This window comes from Vitis vinifera, chromosome 6, assembly GCF_030704535.1.
Source record: "Vitis vinifera cultivar Pinot Noir 40024 chromosome 6, ASM3070453v1".
NCBI lineage: Eukaryota > Viridiplantae > Streptophyta > Magnoliopsida > Vitales > Vitaceae > Vitis > Vitis vinifera.
The window spans coordinates 3,059,722-3,071,585 of NC_081810.1; the positions used below are offsets into that span (position 1 = coordinate 3,059,722).

Genomic DNA, 11,864 nt, shown 5'->3' on the forward strand with positions numbered 1-11,864 from the left:
AAGTTTTGTTAAGATCAAAGATTTAACATCTCATTTAAAAATCAATTGATTGTTTCGTATATTTATCTGGATTCAAAGTTTTGTTAAGATCAAAGATTTAACATCTCATCTGAAAATCAATTGATTGTGAATAGAGTTAGATGTTTACATGGTTTGAAGTTACATGCATTCACACTTGTCTTGAGGTTGACCATAAGGTACACAATGGATCTTGACTCTCCCACACAACACTCTCATATTGGCATCTCAATGCTTTGACTTATCATTTGAAAATCAATTTGTTGTCAATGAGATTATATCTTTATATGGTTTGATGTTACACTCATTTATACTCGTCTTGGGGCTTAGCCATTTGAGGTACACAATGAATCTTTGACCCTCTCACACAACACATTTCTTGGAGCTTTTGACTTATCCTAAGACTTATTACTGTGCTAAACATCTCCGGTTTTACACACTCATCCAAGGTCATTTTTCACGGGAGCAGGATTATTGCATACCTGGTATATATAACAATTGGGTAGCTCTAGTGTTTTACTGATCAGCGATTAAAAAAAAGCATGTTTAAAAAACAAATTTTGTGAAGATATATCACTGTTTACTTTTGCTTGAGGTTATTGAATCGAATACGATATGATGAAAATCTTACTTGGTACGGGGTGAGTGGCCTTTTTCAGTCATTTTCCATAAAGAAATGGAACTTAAGTAGGCGGAGAAGGGTGTGGTAAAGCCATAGAAAAAGGGAAAAGAATGCAAGTGCAAGCTACGCCAAGTCAAGCCCGACCACTAAGCAAGTATGCAAAGCGAAACGTCCTACGCACACATCCACTTCAAGGGACGGTTGGGTGAAATGAAGAGGAGATTAGGGGATGATGGTCAGTCTGCTGAAAGCTCCATCTCATCTTCTGAATATGAGGATCTAACTCTATTTCCTTCAAGTCGAATGTCAACAACAACAACTACTTCTACAACTACTACTACTCCCTCTTCCTTTCCCTCTACGCTTCACTCTCTCTCTCTCCGTCAGTTTGATCCTCAAAACAACGTCGCCGTCCCGGGTTTCTCCAAGCTTTCTTCTAAGCGCTGGGGCTGGCTGACCTTCAAGTTGTCTCCCTCGTCACTCATGGCCACCCCCGACTACGATCTCTCCCTTTACCAGCCTACGGAGATGGTGAGCATTCATTCCTTCTTCTGGACAAGAGTGGTTTTCTTGCGTTGTTTCTAATTGTTTGTTTGTGGTTACAGACCAAAAAGAAGCCTACTGGGAAGCAGAAGAGAAAGGAGCTTGAAATGGAGGTATGTCTGGGCCTGTAGTTACTGTAGCAGTTGTTATTCTATGTATTGATTGATTTCTTTGTTATCTTAGTTTTTGAAGGAAACAAGAATAAGTGAAAACATCTGAAGAACATGAAAAATGAAATTTTTTATTAATTAATATGTAAAATTTTTATAAAATTAAGGAGATTGATCTTCATACATGCTGAACTTCTCTACCGTATTATGAGATCATTGGAGAAATACTCATAACAGATAGAAGGTAGGTTGCTGTCCCAAAGTATATAAACCAACTTTGTTTTGGGATTTTCTTTTGATCATTTTTAGCCCCTAACGCCCAACTTTTCTTTTTTTAAGAGCATTACAGTGATTTCAAACTTAATTTCTCAATCATCTTGTGAGAAAAAATGGTACACTACTCTACTCCATCAGCCCCCTAGTATGGGAAGTACTTGAAGGCTCATCATTTCCATTTCCCACCCATAAAAGGGAAGAAAACAGTAAAGGAAGGCCATACCTCTGCTACCAAAACATTAGAAAACTTTGCATAAAATTGCTTTTCTCCTTAAGAGATGTTTCCTCTAAAACACTATCATTCTTGCAAGGAAAATGCCACTTTCCCCCTTTAGAGTGTCTGAATGTTTCCTCCAAAAGATACAATTGCATGTGCTATTAATTATTATGATCTTTCTTGGGTAGAATTAAGTACGGTCTTGTATATGGTGCTTTGTTAGAGAACTTAGTGGGAGAATCTAGTTGAAGAGAGCAGCATTGAAGCTAGTAGTTATATGCATGTATTTATTGACAGAGCTTCATTGATGCAGGTTTCTACTCTTCAAAAACTGTTGCGTAATGAAAGAAAGGTACATGAGATTTTGGAGAATGTACATAATCGAAAAGATGGTTCCCCAATTTACATACCTAACTTCCTTCCTCCTAAGGTAATTGATCTCTCTTTTTTTTCCCTTCTCCTCCTTTTAATTATACAGAAATTTTCTTGTTCTTAAAGACTCTTCCATGAATTGTGTAGATGAAGGAGCTTTTAGCTGAAATAGCCATGGTTGAGGGGGAGATAGCTCGCCTACAAAGCCAAATAAGAGAACTTCAAAATAGTTTGGATAAAGAAAAGGAAGTCACTAGAAAATCCAAAAACAAACAAGGGCAGTTTGAGACGAGCATAAGCGGTCCGTATTGCCTTTTACCGAGTCCACCAATCGCAATCCCCCCCAAGAAAGGAACTAGTACTCCTGAAAGATTGTCATTTGAGACAAAGGCATTGCATTTCATTACTAAAGCTATAAAAGGGGACTATAATCTCAATAATTTCAGTATAAATAACAAAATGGGAAGCACAAGAGAATTATCTGAACATAAGGAAAATCGTTTCCGTGAAGAGGTTGGATTTCTAGAGAAGGTTCCAAGAAAAAGTGGGCTATTGAAGCCACCCTCGCCCCTGCGAGACCCACGGCATCCAACCCCAAGGGTAAGCTCAATGTCCATTTTAATTTTATCCTCAGCTGTCATTCTGTTCTAAGCATTCTGAAAACAATAGTTCATCCTAAAACAGATCCTCAGGTCTTTGGTCTTTGGTTCCCTAATATAGAAGTCCCATCTTAATACATTATGGCATGATTTACAATGATGCATATAGAATTATAGCCAGATATTGATTGCTATTCTAAGTTTCGAATGACTTTTTTTCAGCCAAGAGAACGTAGCTCAGAGCTCTTCTCTGACCTCCCACTAAAACCTGTGTCTCAATCAATCCAGCCAGAGGAGATCAGCCAGAAGTGGCAGCCCAACAAGCTATCCGAGAGTATCATGAAGTGTTTGCTCTTCATATTTGTGAGACTGATCAGAACCTCTAGAACAATGGAACTGGAGAAATCAGGCCCTATTTCCAGGTCAATCCAGTTCTCTTTAAGCTCAGTAAGCTTTAGGGTCGATCCCAGCTTAAACCCAAAGGCGAGCCCCCTGCCACAGAAGGATTCAAGACAACAAGATCCATATGGTATCTTTGATATCGAAGAATCTATTCCAAGGGACATTGGCCCCTACAAGAATCTGGTTAGATTCACATCAAGCTCCTTGGACCCCAAATGCATCTCAAATTCGAGTTCCATTCCTTTGCTACAAAAGTTAAGGTACTTCAAGAGACCTTCAACAATAATTTTTTTATTTATAAATTGCTATAGATAGCACATAATTTGCCCTCATGATTTGATTTACATTTTCCTTTTGTCCTTGTGGACTAACAGGATCTTAATGAACAATCTCCAGAAGGTGGACTCAAGAAGCTTGACTTATGAACAGAAACTAGCATTCTGGATCAACATGTACAATGCTTGTATCATGCATGTATATTATTGGAAAAGCCGATTTATTTTTTTTCTTTTCTCGTTCTGTTTTAAACTAATCTTACTAAGATAGGGTCTACCCAATGCCTTTAGAGCTACAGCTCTGCTGTACTGAGTATGCTTACTAGTGTATCAGGATAGCCTCAGAAATCTTATCTTATTGGTCTCTTTTGTTTGAAGTGCTTACGCTGTGTTTTCTTGCATTTCCATTAATGCAGGGATTTCTCCAATATGGGGTGCCTTCTAGTCCGGAAAAGCTGATTACATTGATGAACAAGGTAAACTGTTTTATCAACATCTTAGAACTGCAGCCCAGAAATTTATCTGTGTCTCACACAGATGTCTGGTTACTATATTTGAATCAACTGATCGGTCTATCAGCTAAATTCAACAAACCTTTGGGGGCTGTTTAGTTGTGGTGATCATAGTGATGACTCTTGATGGTTTCCCTTCAGGCAACCCTCAATATAGGAGGCAACATAGTAAATGCTCAAGCTATAGAGCATTTTATTTTGAGGAAACAAGCAACTTCTGTGATAAGAGGGGTATGGTTTAACTTATACTTTGCAAGGATCATCTGTCCTTCCATTGTCGATAAGATTGTATCCTAAAACATGTTCTGTTGGTAGGCTTACTGGAAGGGAGAAAAGGACGATAAAGAAGCCATCATTCGCGAGCTTTATGGGGTCCAACCATTCAATCCTAATGTCACATTTGCTCTGTGTTGTGGAACCCGTTCTTCTCCAGCCGTAAGTTGAAAAATCAAATTCAATTTTTCTTTCAACCCTTTCAATGCTGAAAATCTAAAGTGAATGTGCAGGTGAAAATATACACAGCTGAAGGTGTGGTGGCTGAGTTGGAGAGGTCGAAACTAGAATACCTGCAAGCTTCAATTGTGGTAGCCAGCACAAAAAGGATTGCAGTCCCAGAGCTGCTGTTTCGAAACATGCTTGATTTTGCACAAGACGCGGACTCATTGGTCAAGTGGGTTGCAAACCAGTTGCCTACATCCGGGTCATTAAGGAAGTCGATGGTGGATTTATACAGAAGCCATACCATTGGAAAGCTACCTAACAGCATTGACAACATTCCGTATGAGTATGAGTTTCAGTATCTGTTGTCCGTGTAAACTTCCCCATCATCTTCAAGCATATGCCTAATATGTTATATTTTGCTAAGTGACAAAAGAAAAGAGGAGGAATTGTTTCCCTCATTTGTTAGTTGTTTGAGTATGATATTTGCTCGAGTTTCTTTGCATATTATAGCCTGGAACTACCAATTGTTTTAAAAGACTACAACAAATATGCTTTTTGTCACGATTTTTTTTTTTTTGTTGTCATAAACTAGATTTTATGGCAAAATGTCACTTTTAGCCACAAATTTCCTTGTTATTGCTAAACATATGACCCGAATAATTCTTACCAAAATATATGACATTTTATGATGAATTCATCTTTTTGCCACAAAATTATTTGTGGTAAAATATTCCTTGTTGCTATGAAATTGCTTTTTATTGCTAAAAATACAATTGGAATAATTCAACTTTTTGCCTCAAAATTATTTATAAAAAAATATTACTTTTAACCATAAATTTACATTTTGTCTTTAAAATTATGATAAAAACAATTTTCATGAAGTATGTGACATTCTGCTACGAACTTTACTTTTTAATATGAAATTATTTATGAAATTTCTTAGATAACTCAAATGGCTTAAATAAAGGTTATTTTAATTAAAGTTGTCTTAATATGTTCTTAATTTTAGATAATTTCTTCTACTCTATTAAAACTAAGAAATATGTTGACATAATTATTTTGTTTTATGATTTTCTTAATATTTGTTGCATTAGAAGTTCTTTGATCGCGGTCTTAGTTTTAAAAGATGATGTTCTTACTATTGTTCCATCATTATTGTTATCTATCTTAATTTCGATAGGTTAGATGGATTGGATGATGACATTAGCACTAGTCTTGTACTATTTAATATTTCTTAAGCTATCATTGATATCCTTGAATGGATAACTAGAAAGTTAATCTTTCTTAATGGTATGTTTGGATGGTTAAATATAACATGAGATGGGATAAGAAATGGATAACATATCGCATCCTATGTTTTGGTAGTGGGATAATTAAGATAGGAATGTAATATAATTTTTATCTTAAACATTGAAAAAATAATATATATATATATATAATTTAAATTTTTTATTTTATTTACAAATTAAATATAAGTATGACATAATATATCTCATTAGATATATTACCTTAAAATATCAAGTATGTTCGATTTAATATCCAAGGTGATTATATTTCATTGGATATCATATCCTATAATATATATACATTTTCTATCCAATGGGATATGAGATTCTATCCATATTGAATATGATATCTTATAATATACATGTTATACTTTATCGTATCCGGTCAACCACATGTAGCCTAAAGGGTTTGAACCATTTCCAATATGTAACATAAGTTTGGCATTTTCTTAGGTAATAAAATTATTCTTGATATATAGTTCTAAAATGACACATTATTGAAGCACCATAATTTTTTTTTTCTCAAAGAAGAAATCTTGTCTTAATAAATTCCTTATTAATCACAAATTCTTGACTTATCCAACTCATTTGGGAATATATAGGTGACATATCAAGTGATTCTTGTGTCTTTTTATTTTATGAATAAAAGGGTTGTGTTATATTTGTGTAGACTTAATATTCTTAGGTTTTGATGACATGGATCCTTTTTCCATCTTAGTGATCCTAATAGGAATGAATGAGCATGATCCTTTAGAGGGTTCATATTTTGAAATTTTAGGAATCAAATGTCTAAATGAATTAGAGAAGATCATATCCCCTTTTCCATAAGGATATTAAACTATTTGTTAAATTTTTTCTGTTATTTGTTTTGTAGATGGAACAACATTAAGAAAATGCCATGACTCTAAGAAATTAACTTCATTCCACACAACTTTCTTAGGGATGATAAAGTTAGGCTTGTTATCAAATCTTATTAGAAGGGAATTGTCTCTCCTTTAGGACTGGTGCATAAAGCTCTTGATCCTACACTAATAGTTATGCTTTTATAAGCAAATATGATAATTGTGGAAACTAGACTATTTCTTTCCTTAAACTTAAAACCTATGAATAACAACTCAATCTAAGATATTAACACCTCTTAATCTTATTATTTAAAATAAAGTCAATGAGATAACTTCAAACAAAAGCTAAAGGGTTCACATGGAGATTCTTCAAACAAAAGTTAAGGCATCTTAAGCTGAAAAGTTAATATGCCTACAGTAAAATTGGTGTTCACATAACTATAATAAGATTTTTCAACTAATGGCTAGAAGATTGGTGCTCACATGACTATAATAAAATTCTTTGGACAAAAGTTGAAGATTCCACATGGATTTCAATGGTCTTATAGGATCCTTAAGTTCTTTATTAAAAGCTCTTGCAAGGGTAACAGAAGAAAGTTTCTTTTTTCCTCATCATTTCCACCTCTCTCATTTCTTTATCTTTTTTTTTTTTTTTTTTTTCTTTTGATGTAAAGTAAAGGAAGTTTTAGAGTTTTCATTATAGGTTGTTTCTCCTTATAAGTTTTAAATTTAATAGATATTAAGATGTTTTCATGTGCAAATATTTTCATGTTCTAGTATTGAATTTTGCTTTCACATTTTCAGTTAAGTTATTTTGATTTAAAATATTAGTTTAAACCAAACAAGAATTCTTACAAAAGTAGAATTGAGGTTGAAAATTTGGATGATAATACTTTTAATGGAATGAAGTTTTTACTATGAACAATGAAGAAGAGTTATACTTTTAGAGTTGCACAAAAAAACAATGTGTAGGCAAGATTTGTAGTTTAATTAGCTATTGATAATCTATATGCTTATATAATATTTTATTTTTATAAAATTAAAATTTTTATTTATGTTGTATTTTGATTTTATAAAATAAAATGTTTTCTTATTATTTAATGAAAGGGCATAAATATTATTTTTAATGACTAATTTCCTTGTTAGATAAAATATGTTTTACTATTTTTATATTCAAATACTAAAAAATTAATCATATTTTTTCAAATATTTTTGTTTTGTTATATGTTATCCTAATTTTCCTAAACATAAATGTTTAGTTTGAGTATATTTTTGTTTTCCATTTTTAAAATATTGGAACTCTTGTAGACTTATCTTTGAAATATAATGATTTTTTAAAACGGTTTAAAAAAATTAAGCTACTAATAATTTTTTTCTATTTTTAAAAGTTATTTTTAAAAAATGAGGTAAATTCATACATTTTGTGTTGTAGGTCTTAAATTTTAAATTTGTATATAAGAGTTATTACTATTTTTTATTTTAAAAAATTAAAAATAGGAAATACATGCAATGACCAGTTTGATGAAATGGACCTCTTGGGAGTTGGACCATCGACGAACCATTCGGACTAATGGTCCAATCGTCGATGGGGACTCGAGCCTTGGATCTGTGCTTAACAAAATGAACATCTAACCACTAAGTTACTTAAGCACTTTGTTAAATAGTGCAGTAAGCTATATATTAATCTTCTTTATTAATATTTATCATATAAAACATTTAAGCAAATATAAATATTTACATTTAATTTTATTTTTATTATAATTATTAAGGAGAAGTATGAAAATATTATAAATTCATTAATTTAATAATTTTATAAATTCTAAAATAATAAATTACATAGATATATAGATAGAATTAAATATTATAATTCTTTTCATCTTAGATATGTCTTCAAATTTGAATGTTATATAGATTCTATTTAATAAAATCTAAAATATTAATACATTTATATTTATCTTCATCATTTAATTTGACATATCAATTACATAAAATAAAATATTATTTAAAAATTGAATTATATCTATATATTTTTTTATTTCTTAATTTTTTTTATTTTAATAAAATATAAATTATATATTTATGAAGTCACCGATTCGATAATTGATTCGACCATTAAACTATGAATCGATAGCTTTTCTGATTTAATGATCAGTTAGATTTTTAAAACATTGAAAATGACACCTTAAAAATCAATTTTCTATTCACATACTTGAAAACATATTAAATTTTAAGTTTTAAAAATAAAATAAATAATATCTAAATGATACCAAAAATTTTAAAATTATAAGGTTTATTTAATAATTGTTTTCGAGAACAAGTTTTTGTTCTTTAGAACATAACCATGAAAACATGTTTGATAACCAAAAACTGTTTTTTGTTTTTTAAGAATAGAAAATAAAGTATTTTCAGATAATATTTATTAATTATTTTCTATTATTTTTATTTATTTTTTAAGAGCTATTTTAAAAAATAATTATACATACATATATAATGATTAAAAATAAAACACTAGATATAAAAATTATTTTTAAAACATATTTAAAAATATTAAAAATAAGTTAAAAACATTATAAGTTTTCAAACAAACTTTTATTTTATAAAATATAACCGTTTTAAAAAAACCATTCCAAAAAACTATTTTTCAGAACCGCTTTCAAAAACAATTACCAAACAAACCTATAATATCTCAAAATACATTTTAGAGATTTTTTTTTTTTAATTTCAATTCAAGCTCATGCCCATTATTTAGGGAATTTGATAAGAGGGTTTTTTTTTTTTTTTATGTTCTCAGACATATAAAAAATGGTGACACGACAAATGCTAGTCTAAATCATCTGTATTTTGGGAATGATTCACTTGCTTTATATTTAGCTTTATATCTAAGTTATAATTCTTATATTTTAATCCTAATTTTGAGTTGGATGTGAAAGTTTTTTAGTAAAGAAGTCCTAGGTGAGGTCTCATCATTGAAGGGGAATCAAATTGGAATGAAAAAATGACAAAAGGGAAAGGGAAGAAGCCCAAGTTGGCCCATGGAATGGAACCAAAACATTAGGGCACGTTTGATTCCAAGAAAAATTTAAGGTTATGTGTGGTTGGGAAAGTGGGGAAAAAAAATGAGGAAAAATAATTATCTCAAATTTGATTATATTACAAATAAATATAAAATAATAAAATATAATTAAGGTTGTATATTTTTAAATAATTTAGTTTTTACATATAAGAGTTAAAATAAGTACATATAAAAATTAAATTTAAATTATGTTTTTTTTATTTAAAAAATTCCTTCTTTTTCTCTTTATTTTCTATTTCTTGCAGTTTTCCTCACATTTTTTGAGAATCAAACCTAGAGTAGCAGTACATTTGGTCCCCACAAATTTGAGAAAAAAATGTCAAAAAAATAAACAAATAGAAAAAGTATAAAAAAATTATATTAATTTAAAAATATATAAGTTTTTAATTGATTTTAATTATATTTGATTTTTTCTCATATTTTTCTTAATAAAACCATCTCTAATTGTTGTTTTGTTTTATTATTATGGATCTTTATTGAGTTTTTTTTTTTTTTTTTCCTAGTCATGACATAAATCATATTGCTTGAAAGAAATAAAAAATATCTTAACTTGTCCTGATTAAGGAACAAAGTGGTCGAAGATCAGGTTGCTCGTAGATTTAATAGTCTATCATTAGCTCGGATCGATCTATTATTGCCACCTTACTTGCTTCTTCAAAAACAATAATATAAAAAAAATCAGTTCCCTTAAAATTTTGTTTTCTTTTTTAACTACTTAAAAAAAATTAAACATAATATTTAAAAATTAAGTATGACCTTAATATCGAACTGGTATCAATTTAAAAGTAGGATAAATCATAATACATTACACGTATAGTTTGAAGTCATTATTTTATATATGCATTTGTATCTTAATCCTATTTTTTCATACTTTAATTCTAGAATCTCAAGACTACATTTTCTCATATATGTTCAATTATTTCATCATCATATATTTTCAAATTACCATATTCCAGACATTTATTCATTCAACGAACAATTCCCTGATACACAGTGGACTACTGGAGGAGTCACATGCCCACTGTGGCTTTCTAGTCATGGGGACCTCTTGTCACTTCCATCATTACTTTCTCTTCTTTGACTATCCCCTCTTGCTCGTGACTCCATACCACTCTCCCACAAACTCCACCATCTGATATGACCGCCCCTCTTTTTGGCTTGTCCATTTTCATTTTCCTCTTGTGAGTTTTCACATATAAAATAAGTCTGCTATCGTATTCCTTGTTTCATAGATCTGGTTGTTGGGTAATAGCTACGTTCAATCATACACAATTTATTTATTTATTTATTTTTTATCAAAATTTATAATTTTTGAGCTAAATATCTTTAATGTCCTTTTTGGATTTAAAGTTTTAAAACATGGGGTAAAACAAACCTTAATACAAACACCCATGTTGACATCAAGATGAGGATCGATTCTAATAACATATATAACGATTTATACCTAATTATATAAATATTATTCATTTTAAATTCAAAAGATTCATCATAACTTTTAAATGTTTTTATAAAAATAAAGAAGTTTATATTTATATAATATCAAGAATTTTATTTTATATCCAACGATGAAATTTCATAAGCTACCTCAACTCTCATTATTCTTTCATATATTTTTTTAATTTATGATCTTTAATAATTTATTTGCTTGATATAGTTTTATTTTTTAGCTTTATATAAAAGTTTTAGTCAATGCCATAATAAATACAAATATATATAAAAAAGGGATAATATATTTTGTAAATTAAAATAATAATTTAAAAAAAATTTGAAATATAAATATAAGAGTTTGTCGGTAATTGTATTTAAAAGAAGTTTTGAAATTTTTTTAAAATTTTTTTTAATGTTTTATAAAATAAAAACTTGTTTTAAAATTTAAAATATTTATAATTTATTTTTAATATTTTTAAAAATAATTTTTATGTTTAATGTTTTATTTTTAATTATTTTATATGTTTGATTAATTAATTTTTAAAATAGTATTTAAAAAAATAAGTGAAAATAATATAAAATAACTAAAAAATGTTTTTTTAAAAAAATATATATGTTTTATGGTAAAACGTAGTTTCCTTCATTTTCATTCTCAAAAACAGAAAATATACCTTTTTTTTTTTTTTGAAACTCGGATCCGACCCATTTTCACCACTCCAAGAGAAAAATGGATTGTCTTCCATACAAGAGTGAGAAGGAAGCGCGTGGGAGACCAAATCACATTTTCCAAGATCACGCCGTCCCTGACCGACTGACCATCTCCACTACAAATCGTACTAACGCCGTCA

General features: G+C 29.8%; 1 protein-coding gene across 1 annotated transcript; it reads left to right on the forward strand.

Moving 5' to 3' along the window:
• Positions 1–824: 824 nt before the first annotated feature.
• Positions 825–4,852, forward strand: LOC100853642 (uncharacterized). Its single transcript, XM_010652906.3, has 10 exons — positions 825–1,171; positions 1,246–1,296; positions 2,100–2,216; positions 2,306–2,758; positions 2,980–3,419; positions 3,534–3,633; positions 3,851–3,910; positions 4,088–4,177; positions 4,262–4,381; positions 4,453–4,852. Exons 1-10 carry the CDS (start codon positions 851–853, stop codon positions 4,759–4,761), a joined length of 2,061 nt encoding a protein of 686 aa, XP_010651208.1. The 5' UTR covers positions 825–850; the 3' UTR covers positions 4,762–4,852.
• The last annotated feature ends 7,012 nt before the right edge of the window (positions 4,853–11,864 follow it).